The sequence below is a fragment of the Myodes glareolus genome, chromosome 4 (assembly GCF_982192425.1).
Source record: "Myodes glareolus chromosome 4, mMyoGla1.1, whole genome shotgun sequence".
Lineage (NCBI taxonomy): Eukaryota > Metazoa > Chordata > Mammalia > Rodentia > Cricetidae > Myodes > Myodes glareolus.
In genome coordinates this window covers 50,951,303-50,965,158 of record NC_142029.1, presented here as the reverse complement: position 1 = coordinate 50,965,158, position 13,856 = coordinate 50,951,303, and the positions used below count along the sequence as shown (strand labels likewise).

The following is a 13,856-nucleotide window of genomic DNA, read 5'->3' as shown; positions in this document are numbered from 1 at the left end:
TTGTGTACTTCTGGTGAATAAAAGACGTCTTTATAGTTTAGCCCTTGTTCCAGGAAATGGTAAGAAAGTTAGAAGCCTGTTTTCCATCATTAGCTAGCTGGTAAGACAATTAAGGACAAATTTGTAACATGAGAGGGCCTGCTTGTTCGGATTTCTGTCCTGCCCGGCCCCCCACAGCCAGCAAGCCCAAAGAAAACCATACAAAGATCTCTATTATTTATAAAGCTGATTGGCCCATTAGGTCAGGCTTCTTACTGGCTAACTCTCACATCTTGATTAACCCATTTTTCTGATCTATGTTAGCCATGTGGCGCAGTACCTTTTTCAGTGGGGCAGCTCACATCCAGCTGCTTTGGTGGCCTGGGCAGGAGTGGGAGGAATCAGCTTCCTCCTCCCCGGAATTCTCCTGCCCTCCTTGCATCATTTCCACTTCCTGTCTGGTTTTCCCACCTACACCTCCTGCCTGGCCAATCAGCGTTTTATTTAAAACATGATTGACAGAATACAGATAAATATGAATATTAATCTTGTCTAAAGTTTTTAAACAAACAGAACTTTTCCAGTTTATGCATTGGTTGCTTCCTCCAGTGTGGAAGTACACAGGCATGCGCAGATGAATCCCACAACTGTTGGCAATGTGTTTCTCATTTATTGGGCACTGCTGTTCCTGTAAATTGACAGAAAGATAGCTTCCTCCTTTATTGTGTACTTCTGGTGAATAAAAGACGTCTTTATAGTTTAGCCCTTGTTCCAGGAAATGGTAAGAAAGTTAGAAGCCTGTTTTCCATCATTAGCTAGCTGGCAAGACAATTAAGGACAAATTAGCTACACTGGGTGTCTCTCTGAGTATGGATTGCAAAGCTAGACTTTTCACAGATATTACTCAAGGACAAGAGGTGCAGATGTCTGGTTTGTTGAATCAAAGCCTTTTACGTGGGTGGGGAGAGGTGGACACAGCGAGGAAGGTGGGCAGGGAAACTAAATCACTTGCCAGTTTCTGTTGCCAGGTCCAGTTGATAACTGGCGAAATTCCTTATGCAATTAACACCTTGCAAGAACTTCTAACCTCAGTTTATGATACAGGATCTTAGGCTCAGGCAACAAACCGCTTATGCGTACGTCTTGAAATTTATATGTGTAACAGGTGAAAGCAATTAATCAGTTAACCAGGTCTGGAGAGAAACAGCTTTACACCAGTCACTGTGGGAGAGACTTCACAGACGATAGATCCTGGCCTCACAGCCTTGAATAAAAAGTTACAAACTTCCCTCCTTTAATTTCTTCCTTACCCTGTGGGCTACATACAGGATAAGAAAATATAGTTTTGGATTTGGGATGTTTTCTCATCGTCAACCTTTCTGCCGAACTTGCTGATACATTCTTTCGCCCCTTGCTTTACGCTGGTTGTCATGGTTACTCACAAGACACCTCCCCCCCCCCCCCCCCCGCCCATAGGTTGCCCACAAACTGCTTTCAGCTGTGCAACACTGTCCTATCAGGACAGTGGCGGGGGTTGGGGTTAGGGAAACACACCTTCAGGCTTCATTAATCTAAAAGGTTAGCTTATACTGTTAATCACAGCTAAGAAATAGAGGTTAGTACCCGGTCCCTTATGTGATTCTCCTATAGTTGAGCTTTTCTCCCTTGTAACTCTGGTAACCTGTCTCCGTTAGAGATAACACCTTAGCCAGAATTCTCTTTTACAACCGCCCACCCACCAATTCGTCAGACAGCTAACAAGCACTCTCCCTTTGTCCCTGATTCCCTGATCGTTTACTCAAGGAATGCGTTGTGACCCTGAGAAACAGCTTTTGTAACCCCCTTTTAAAATTGTCTGAAGTCTGTTGTATTGGATGTACTAAAAACTGTATGAACAAAGAGGCTCAAGAGAACGAGAGCTGGAAATAAAGAGTGCAAGACCTTTAGATCCTGTGTGTGTGTGTGTGAGAGAGAGAGAGAGAGAGAGAGAGAGAGAGAGAGAGAGAGAGAGAGAGAGAGAGAGAGAGAGAGAGAGAGAGGAAGGGAGGGGAGAAGAGGAAAGGGGAGGGGAGGGGAGGAGAGGAGAGGGGAGGGGAGGAGAGAGGAGGGGAGGGGAGGAGAGAGGAGGGGAGGGGAGGAGAGGGGAGGGGAGGGGAGGAGAGGGGAGAGGAAAAGAGTTCTCCTCCCCACCACTGCAGATGGATAGAAACTTATTCCTAAAGAACCTCAGAAAATTCATTACATTCCCACTGCTTTGAAGGCATTTTGTTGGCACCCTGGGTGCAGCGCTGGGAGCTGGTCTCACAGGCTGCAGAACTCCAGTCTATGGAGGAGTCAGGCCAGAGCTCACTACTAAGGGGACAATGCAAGCACACTGTCCTCAGAGGGAAGATTCTAAGTTCATTGTTCGTGTTGCTTTTCCAAATAAGAATGGCAGGCAGAGTTGAAGAGACTACCGCTTATTTCAAGGAAATGAAGATGCTCTTTCCCTGCACGTCCAGATTCTCATTCTGTGTTTAAAAGCCCCCACCCTCCTTCATTTTCTGCCCCCTCATATTCTCATTCTAAAAAATAGGCACAAGTTGACCAGATCTGTGAAGTCGGGCTGGTTACTTAACATCTGCTACTTAGATTGGTTTCTTCACTCAAATCTGTGAGTTTATAGTAGCTATTTTTTATTTTACACAAAATTATATGAGAAATGTGTAAAAAAGTCTTGTATTCTAAAATCTTCATAATGCTAACTTTTCATGTATTTATGAAACATTTTTTTAAATCGTGTTTTAGTTTTGTTTCAGGTGAGATATCAAATGTTAAAGCTTTAAATCTCTGATAGCCCAGGGAATATGATCTAAAAGCAGATATTTACAGATAGAGACTTCCCAGGAAGTGAATTTGGATATTATGGCACCAACAATAACGGCCAGTCACAAAGCAATGACTCAGTAAACAAAACCAGCTGCATTTTCTTCCTGTTCTTCAAGGAGACTTCAATCAATTTAGTTTTTATTTATATCCGCAATATCTAGATCTCTAAATGTGACTTCTAGTGGGTTAAGGGCTGACAACCGGCCAGAGGCAGTGACGCCTAGTGGTTTGTTCCCCTCACTTTTTCCTCACATCGTGTCTCTGTGCTGTGATCTCCAGTAGAAGTGTAATTCCACACATCATCTACAGTTATTAGGAGCCATAATACTCATGACTGAGCAGTCTTCATGGGATTTCAGTGAAAAAAATAAATGCCATGTAATAAGTAACACACAAGATTTGAGTAATTTTTTCAGACAATTTTTATTTAAGAGCATTATTTTTTCTCACAAGGTAAGCCATAGGTTCTAAAAAGCAGTTGTGAAACTCCTTGACCTTACCCTAGGACCACACACACACACACACACGTAAAATTATTGGCCCTGCTTTGCTTAGCCACTCACTTCCTGAACCCTGCCCAAGCATCCACGTAGGCAGCAGCTCCTAATAAGAATGAGACCGTTTGGCTCTTATACCCATACCCCTGCCCTGTAGGGTTGCCAAGCAACTACAAAGGTGGGTCTAGGTAGAAAGAAATTTTTGGGTCTACCCATCCTTACTGTTCTAAGACATAGCCTAAGGCCAATACCTCAGTCACATGCCCCAGTTTCTTCAATTGTTTATCATGGGACTTTGCCTAAGGAACCCTTATGGGTGCACCAATGATATCAAACAAAGCCCTACATTGTCTGGCTCCAGGACTTTGCTCAAATGGTGTATACGAAGCCAGTAAGACCCCAGGGACTCTGTTGGTTTCTGAAATCATCCTAGCCTTTTCACTTTCAAACGACATTGAGGGACCAAAAGACCGAATTTCAAGCAACCCTTACCTTCTCCAAAACCAGTCAAGTTAGGGTAACAGCAAAAAGAAAATGACACCACTACCCAGCACATGTAAGCAAGAAACTAATCAACGACCTAACTCTAGTCTTCCAGGTCTCTCTGTAAAAACAACAAGTAAAACAAAAAATCAAGACAATATATTCCCTAAAAGATGGTCAATCCTACAGCAATATTTCTCAACCAGACAATGTAGATGGTCCTTAAGATGCAGGCTTAGAGAACAAGTATAAGCATATTCAAAGAGTTCAAGTTCAATGAGGACATTAGTAAACCCCTGAGTGAGCCTAAGGAGAACAGGATAAACTCTGATTAAGTTCACAGAAACACAAACAAATGGCTGAATATACAATAAATATGATTCAGGAGTGAATTCAGTAAACACAAATAAAAAAAACCCTAAATTGAAATTTACTTGAAATGAAAAATTCAGTAAGTGAATTTAAAAAATATCAGTGGAAAGCCTCACCAACAGAAGGCTTATGTAGAAGACAGAATATTATGGCTGGAAGATAAGGCAGAAGAATTGGATCATGCAATTAAAAAGGGGTAATTTTTAGAAAGAACTCCACCAAGTAATATGCAGGATCTTTGAGATGATAAGAATTATAGGGTTAGAAGAGGAGGTAAAAGTTCTGGTTAATACATACAACATAGCTTCAAAAAGTTAACAGAATAAAATTCTCTAAATCTAGGGCAAGTTATGCCCTTATAGGTACGAGAAGCACACAGAACACCAAATAGGACCAGGAAAAATCTTCCTATACCATTTAATAATAAAAATGTTAAATATATACAACAAATAAAGAGTATTGAAAGCTACAAGAGAGAAGTGACAAGTCACGTTTGGGGCAAATCTATATAATAACAGCTGTTTTCCCACAATGGAAACTTTCAAAGTCAGAAGAGCTTATAGCAATGTTCTTCAAGTCCTAAGATCACATATGTCAAACTAGTATGTTATACTTGGCAATATTATTTGTCATATTGAAGGGAAAAGAAAAACTTACAAAATCAGTCAAAGAAATTTATCTCCACAAAACCACCTGAACAGAGACTACTGAAAGGAATTCCTCAGATTGAAGGGAATGGTCCCCATATCCACAAGGCTACAGGAAGAAAACAAATGATGCCACAGTTATTAGTGTGCAAATTAGGACTAGGAAAACTAATACCACAGAAGCAATAAAATGACAACAATCAATGTAAAACTTTCAATAATAACTTTAAATATTAGTGGCTTTAACTCCTCTAGTAAAAGATACAGGATAATCTGGTGTGGGAGAATGGTCTGTATTCTGTAAATTTTAATTTAAATAAATGCTGATTGGCCAGTAGCCAGCCAGAAAGTATAGGTGGGACAACCAGACAGGAAGTAGAGGTGGGTCAATGAGAACAAGAGAATTCTGGGAAGAAGGAAGTCCATTCCTCCGCAGTTGTGACCTGGCCACAGAAGAAGCAAGATGTGACTGCCTCGCTGAAAAAAGGTACCGAGCCACGTGGCTAACACAGACAAGAATAATGGGCTAACATAAGTTTAAGAGTTAATAAGAAGCCTGAGCTAATGGACCATTCAGTTTATAACTAATGTAAACCTCTGTGTGATTTCTTTGGGACTTAACGACTGTAGAAACCAAGCAAGGCAGAAACCTCAGTCAACACTAACCAAATGGATTTAAAGACATGAGCCACCTTTTTGCTGTCTACAGGAAACATACATTACCTTCAAGGAGAAATACTACTTTAGATAAAAAGGATGGGAAGAAATATTCCAAACAAATAGAAGATGGAAACAAACAGGCATTGCAATACTAGACTCATAAAATAAAGGTAGAACCAAAACTAATGAGTAGAGATAAAGTAAGTCATTTTATTCTGTTCTGCACAATCCACCAAGAGGACATTACATTCTTAAATACCAAAGTCAAGTGCAACCAATTTCACAGAACAAATATTACTAGGCAGTATGCTACATATTAAACTCAATACAGGATGATTAAGTAACATCAGCACTCCACTTTCACTAACTGACAGACAATCCAGACAAGATTTAAAAAGAGAAACTTTATAATAGATGGCATCAGAAATTAAATGTACCTAATGAATACCTCTAGAATATTTTACCCAAACACTACAGAGTGTTTCTTCTAAGTAGTTCAAAGGAAATTTCTTTAAAATAGACTATATATTGGGACTCAAAATAACATTCAACAAATGGAGAAAAATTGCAGTAATTCTGGCACAATAGAATAAATCTTTAAGTCAACAGAAAAATAATCTTTAAAAAGACACAAGCTCATGGAGATTAAACAATATGATATTGAAAGATTAACGAGTCATTAAAGAAATAAAGGCACAGAGAGACTCATCTGGATGAGATGGAAGATTTCTCCCTGCTAGTTAAGTTTCATACATCGAGAGGGAGACATGCAGGCTCCTGGGGGTGGGGGTGGGAAAGGCACAAGTATATGTAAACTTTTCAAACTAATTGTAAATTTTACTTACTACAGTACCTGTCTGCCAGTCAAAATGTATCTAATTATGCAAAAGATCCATGACTATTATGGTGTAACCAACTACTCTCTGGCTGGAGTCCACTGGATGGACTCTGTTTTTGGTAATGCAAGTCCTAGTAAAAAATGAAAATTCCACACCTTGAGAATAATCTAGTGTTGCTTAGTTAAATAGACACAGTATCAAACTAAATTACCTCCTAACTATTTCTATTTATAGACATAGATTAACGTTCCTTTCAGTTTGAATCAGAGAAGCCTTTCTGTGGTGAAAGGCAGTGAGGGCAAAGTCACACATGACTGATCAAGAAGCTGAGAATGAGTGAAAGTTGAATGCTTAGCCATAAACAATACTTTATATCACCTTCTCTAAGGCTCAAGGAACATGAGCCTTTCCATGTATCTTCCTCAAAAGATACATGGAAAGAATGTAAGAGCTGGAAGACAGTTTTGAAGAAGGGCTAGAAAGCGCCACATTAGAGCCATTCTAATAATGAACTCAGTGTAACTGTTCTTGCTGGTATTGCATCTGCACAGAAGTGGACCTGTCAACAGTCAATCATGAACGAAGGAGGAGCATAGGGTCCTGTTTACTCTACTGAACTAGTTAGTGTTAATTGTTTGTGGGAGTAACTGCCATCAGTTGTATAACTACTATGAGCCAATCAGGCTCTAATATACATTTCCAAAAAGTCACGCAGATGACCCTGGTTATTAACACACCAGGTCTCAAAAGCAAACATAAACACAATATGGTAAAGGGATTGGTATTGGAAGGATGAGATTGATGGAGGAGGCAAATGTAAGCCTGGAGAGTAATCAACACATTGTACCAAAGAACAGAATGGTCAAAACACAAATTTAATAAATTAAAAAAATGTAATAAGAAAGGATTCAAGGATTCAAAATCAAATGTTAGGGATTTAAGACAGTTCAGTTTTTACTGTGCAAGCATGAAGAGTTGAGTCCAGTTTCTATCATTTCACATAAAATTCTCTGCATAATGGAAGGCAATCATAATGCCATTGCTAAGGAAGTAAAGAGAGTTTGTGACCCAGGGCTCACTGAACAGCAAGCTTAGTCTAATTTTTGAGTTCCAGGCTAATGAGAGACCCTGTATCAAAAACCAAGGTGAACAGCTCCTGAGAAACATCGCAAGATTGTCCTTTAGCCTTCTATCTCCATACCAAACAACAACTACAAAAAAATCCCACGAAACAAAACAAAAAAGCAATCTACAGTTTCAATGAAATGCCCATCAAAATCCCAGCAAAATTTTCTTTGCAGACCTCGAAAGAACAATACTCAACTTCATATAGAAAAGCAAAAATCCCAGGATAGCCAAAACAATCCTGTACAGTAAAGGAACTTCTGAAAGTATCACAGTCCTTGACTTCAAACTCTTATTACAGATTTACAGTACTGAAAACAGCTGCAAGGGCCAATGGAATTGCATTGAAGACCTGAATATCAATCCACACACCTATGAACACCTGATTTTTGACAAAGAAGCAAAAATATAAAATGGAAAAAAGATAGTATATTCAACAAATGAAACTGACATAACTGGATATCAACATGTAGAAGAATTAAAATAGATCCATATCGATCACCGTGCACAAAATTCAAGTCCAAATGGATCAAAGACCTCAACATAAAGCCAACCACGCTGGACTTCATAGAAAAGAAAGTGAAAAGTATACTTGAACGCATTGGCTCAGGAGACCACTTCCTAAATATAACCCCAGAAGCACAGACACTGAAAGAAACAATTAATCAATGGAACATCCTAAAACTGAGAAACTTCAAAGGACACAATCAACAAGACAAAACAGCAGCCTACAGAATGGGAAAAGAGCTTCACCAACCCCACACCAGACGGAGTACTGATCTCCAAAATATACAAAGAACTCAAAAATTTAAATTTTTATAGAAAGGAAAAATATGTAACTTGAAAAGTTAAGTATTATAAACAATAGTTCCAGACACTCTAATTTTAACAGAGAAATAATGACATAGAATTACTAAAATAGAAATGTTTAAAAGCTGGAGCGATGTCTCAGAGGTTAAGAACACGGGTTGATCTTCCAGAGGACCTAAGTTCAGCTCCAGACAACCACACTGCATCTCCCAACAGTTTGTAATGTCAATTCCATGGAATCTGATGCTCTCTTCTGGCCTTCTTGGGCATCAAACACTGAAGTGGTGTATAGATATGCATATAGGAAAAAAACCAATGTACATAAAGTACATAAAGTAAGTAAAATTATAATTCTGTCAAGTTATGAAGGCATTAAAAGTTTGTTGTTTTGGTAGTAAAAATTACCAATATAGAAATCTATACGTATACTAACTGAGTTTCAAGTGAGTCAAAATTTCAGAGAGCTGTTGATATGTCACCTGGTTTTTCAGATTGTCTAGCGAATACCCTTCCTTCTTATTTTAGTTTTATTTTTCATCTTCCGTCCTTGTGATCAAACTCAGATATTTGCATATGCTGTGGGAGTTCTCCATCACTTCACTGGACCCCACCTTTAGCATCGTGTGATTGCATCTCCCTACCTATCATGATACTGCTTTGGTGATTGACTTGGCTCATCTTGAGTTTTCTGTGATACACTGGCCTCAGACTTCAGATTCTCTTGTTTTCCAAGGACGAAGACTATGGGTACCTGTTACTGCACCAGTTCAAATTTCTCTTTCATAGAGAAGTACTGGTGGCTTACCGGAAGCTTTTAGCGTTTTGTTTCAAGGTTCTCTGGCTCACAAAGAACACTCTGTTAAAATCTATTGGCACTGGATTTCCTCTTGGTGATCCCACTCCAGTCAGTCTTCCTTTGCTTATCAAACTTGTCCAGCATGTTTGACTCAGAGACTTGGCACTTTCTTTTTCAACTGGCAAGAATTCTCTTTTCTAAATGCGCTTATCTCTCGCTGACTTCTTTTCCTCTGTGTTCAAATTAACAGCTCTACATATGTCTGTTTATTTATCCTGATTTACCTTTCTTCCTGGATCTGGAAAAAAAAAAAACTCTTGCCCTTTTAGGAGAGAACTGACTAATACCTTATCATCCTAATGGATAACAATTAAAACTAGCAATAACTTATTTAGTCAAAGACTGGTTTTGGCAAATTTACGTACATCTGCAAGGCAATGTGAGCTGTCATTCATAAAATTACTAAACATCAGAACATCGGTTCAATTAAGATATTTCTTTTGTTTTTATTTTGGGGGGTATGAGGTTGAGATGGGGCATGATTTTGCAGCCAAGTATGGCCTTGGACTCAGGTGGTGGTTTGGATGAGAATGTCTCATAGACTCATGTATTTGAAGATTTGATTCCCAGTTGATGCCATGTTTTGGGATGTTCAGGAAGTGGAGCCTGGCTGAAGGGCTTTGGAAGCATATGGACAAGTAGGGTATAGGAATCAGAAGTGCTACTCAGCACCATGTACATCCTGAATCAGTGGCATTTACTATGCTTTCTCCCCTCTGCACTGCTGCATGGATCCAGGCCTGACTCTTTTGGTTTGGTTTGTTTGTTTTTAATTCCTGGACTGTCCATTCTTCATTTTGAAGTCTCTGATCTTGTAACTGGCAGAAACTTCATAGCAGTTAGCTATAATGCTGGTTGATAAGACTGCTTTTGCTAATTTAGGGTCTATCTGTATGACTATTTAAATCTCTGAAATGAGTCTGCTCAGTACTTTAGTTAATTGCCTTACAGAATATAATTGTGCCTCTGCAACTTCAAGAAATAGAAGCTATCTGTCTTCCTCCAAATCTTTACACATATCATTTACTTGATCTCCAACTTTTCCAATATAAATAAAATATTTTTACTGTAATAAGAAAATTAACCTAGTATGAGATGCAAGAGATTCTCTCTCAAAAATGTGAAAAATGCATTATAAAATAATGATTATAATTTAACATGTTAAGACTACATGTAAAAATTTTAAAAAGAAATAAAATTAAGAAAGTCAAAAGGAACAACTTTTGAAGCGATATTTTAGAAATTCAAGCCCTTTGATTAGTAACCACCCTTAGTACCAGAGATACTTCAAAGCGTTTTCTAAACATTGAATTCCCATCAGTGATGCTGCAAGCCTTAGCTCTCATCTTTCATGCTTACCATTGCGGTAACTTCAAAAGGATAAAAAGAGAATGGAAATCTCTCAATGTAACCTTGTACTTATGCTAGTAATTGCGTATTTAGCTATCATGCATTCACAACCAGGTAATTGTATCATTACACTGTGTTTTAATAAATATAATAATTAACATTTAGTTATAAAAACTAGAATATTCAAGCCATTCAGAAATTAAATTCAGAGCCCAAGGGATATGTAGAAGAAAATGAAAAAGAATTAGAGAGTGTCAAACCTAGACATCTTCAAAGGAAGGAGATCATTTAAACTTGCCCTTTACTTACTGAAATGCAGTCTGCATATTTTATTGTTTTCGTCATCATGCTTGCTATAATCCAGCAAGTGAGTGTTCAAAGAACATAAAATCCTGCAAACAAATAAAGTGAATATGAGTGAATTTATAAAAGAGACAACAATTAGGATCAAGAGCTTGACTTGCTAGTTTTGATTATGTGAGTCTGTGATGTTCCTAATGGTGTTTCAGCAATTCATGATTTATTGGAAGAAAAAATTATAATGTTTTAAGTTTCGTGATTCTCAAATGTTGAATTCTCATCATGTAAGGAACTTAAATCCTTATCTAAGTAATCCCGATACCACCAATCGAAATTTTGGGGGGTTATCAAGACCGTAAAATTCAGTTGTAAACACAATAAGGCAGAGGAAGAAATGATAACAGTCATCACCTTTGCAGTGTTTATGACCTATCTTGATGACACATTTAAGAAGCTGTCTCAGAATATACTAGGAAGATCACAAAGTTATCATGAGGTTCTGATTTAACAAGAAGTGGATGAGAGTTCTTTCTATTGTCAGTTAAGTATGTGTCTTTCTTAGTTGTTGGAGTATTACCCATTCAGACAACTGGGGAACTATCTAGATCAGTCTTCATTTGGGTTTATTGAGCACAGAGGACTCATTAGACATCATGTTCAAGAACTGGCCCTGGAGCACCTAGGTGAAATCTGAGATTCCACAATCTTTTATGCCACACAGAGAATGTATGATGTACTACATATTGATGGGATCTAAACAACCTGCCTATATCACATTAATCTCCCAAAGAATGTGAGTCAAGGATGAAAAACACACTTGTCAAAGCACAAATATTTAGAAGGGTTCAGAAAGTGAATAGAAAAAAAAATAAACAAGGGTTAAGATCCGAAATCATCTATTATTTACCAGGATTATTTTGTCACCAGTCTGTGTGCCAAGTAGGTCAATAAAGAAGATTGCAGATATATACAGAAATAATGAGAACAACTTGATCATCAAGATCTAATGAACAAGAGAAAGGGTATGTGAATGTGTGCTTGTCTGAGAGTGTGTTTCTGTCTTGCTCTGTATGTGTATAAGTGTATGCTTCTGTGTGTAATTGTTTAGTGTGCATGCTTGTCGTGTGTGTGTGTTGAAAGGTTACTACTGAAATGTGGAATGACCAAAAATAGGAAGGGTAAACAGGAAGTGATGAAGTACTATGAATTAATATTTTGATGGCAGGAAAAATTAACTGGAATTACTTTGATTTGTAGATAAAGATAGGGACCAACTACTAATAGTAGGAAACAGTTAAGCCTACTTCAAAAGACTTTGAAGAAATAATTCTGATATATATATCTTTTTATGTATATATATTATCTAGTTTATACTTAATTCTCTGTGTCCATTGAAGATATAACTATGGAATTACTTTTAGTTAATGATGTGTATAAGCATCTTTAGTGGAGACACAATAAATAGGTTGAGTTTATTCAACAGCATCATAAATTGATGTAATCATTAGGTTTGAGGGCTTAAATTCTGTGCAACAACAAAAGGAAGAGAGACGATGTTGGCTTATTTAAAAAAAAAAAACGCAGGTTTCTATGAGTTCAAAATATTCATGATAGGGGGAGACCTGAGGCAGGGACTAGTCAAGCATTTTGGCAAAGATGTTATTTGACTCCTGTGTTATCAGCCTGAGCAAAATGTAATGCTCTAAATTCTGGATTCCAAAGGATGATGATGCTATCTTAAACTGCCTTCTGTGTGTAGAGCAAGTTCTGTGGGTTAAGATTGGGTTGAGGAGGATTAGCTCTATAGAGACTGGCACGTAAGGACGAAATTCATCCACGCAGCTTAGACCAAACTTACAAAGAGGAAGCAAGCACCGATCATTGCTGCTTTGAGAGTCACATCGAGATCTGCAGGAACATGAATCCCAAAGTTGTCAGCGTTTGTGAACACGTCATTGACAAATCCTGACCAGTACTTGGAAATCTTCCCAATTGTAATCTTTTCGTCAACAGTTTTCACCTTTGAAAAGAAAAATAAGAGCGATGAGCTTTGCCGATAAAAAAGAGAATGGTTGCCATTTCTCAGTCTGTTTCCTTCACGGTGAGTTTGAGCCGCTGTATTGTTCGCCACCCCAAAAAGTAGCTCTACGGTGGTTGTGCCTGTGTATCAGCACAGGTGTGAATCCTCACCTCCAGAGTGTTCGAGGATTTCAGATGCCACAGTTTGTGGACCATTCTAGTTTGCTTTCCTTTTCGTTTCTATGTAGATGGAGTCAATAATTAAGGCTACACAACCACAAGATGGCAGCAGGTACATCTCTTAGTGATGTAGCTAAGTATGAAGGTACCTGTGTTCAGATTTTAAACCTGAATTGGCCATCATAAAGTATGTATATGGACAATACATGTGTGTTTGTGTGTGTGTGTGTGTGTATGCATGTGCATACACACAGAGATATTAAAATTTTCTATTTGGATATATTCAATATTTTCTAGGTATAAGTTATAAATTTTAAAAATTTATTAATTCTGTAATTATTAAAGCTTTTAAACATAATGCATTGTCAAACTACACTTTTAAGTTACACTCCGACGTTTGTCAGCACATTCCCTTCTAACCAACTATAAGTATTAGAATCATTTTGAGCTAGTGTGCAAACAGGAGATTGGGGTAAGTCTGACATTGAAATCTATCACGCCCACTGAGTGAGGGATTCACATCTGATTCATCAAATATTTATTTCTTTATCCTGTTTATTGTGCTGATATATTTATTTAACATAGACCTTCCCTTTCTCTATGGTGATAGAAAATTGAAAATAGGAACGGTTTCTTAGGATGTAGCTGTAGCATGGAAACTAAACCCTGGTGTTTAAACTCACCTCAATCATATTATCAAGAAGTCAAGTAGCCAGGAGGTGGTGGCACATGCCTTTAATCCTAACACTTGGGAGTCTGAGGCATGTGAATCTCTATGAGTTCGAGGCTATCCTGGTCTGCAGAACTAGTTCTGGGACAGCCAGGGCTACATAGAGAAACCCTGTCTTTAAAAAACAACAAAACAAAACAA

The 13,856-nt window shown here is 38.1% G+C and overlaps 1 protein-coding gene and 1 long non-coding RNA gene across 4 annotated transcripts in view; one reads left to right on the top strand and one right to left on the bottom strand.

Moving 5' to 3' along the window:
- LOC125411985 (phospholipid scramblase family member 5) overlaps positions 1 to 13,856 on the bottom strand; it is a 50,673-nt gene that overhangs the window by 18,249 nt on the left and 18,568 nt on the right. For 2 of the 3 annotated variants that reach the window (XM_085689538.2, XM_048452492.3), the window contains 3 exons: positions 12,645 to 12,806; positions 10,796 to 10,878; positions 5,697 to 8,556 (listed from right to left, as the gene is read on the bottom strand). In XM_085689538.2, coding sequence (XP_085545664.1) covers positions 10,840 to 10,878; positions 12,645 to 12,806 — 201 coding nt within the window. In that variant the 3' untranslated portion in view covers positions 5,697 to 8,556; positions 10,796 to 10,839. Of the gene's footprint in view, positions 1 to 5,696; positions 8,557 to 10,795; positions 10,879 to 12,644; positions 12,807 to 13,856 lie in introns of those variants that run through there. The other variant, XM_085689539.2, reaches the window with a different exon arrangement.
- Positions 1 to 13,856, top strand: part of LOC146894632 (uncharacterized) — a 30,072-nt gene that overhangs the window by 11,490 nt on the left and 4,726 nt on the right. The gene's annotated exons all lie outside the window — the stretch shown is intronic.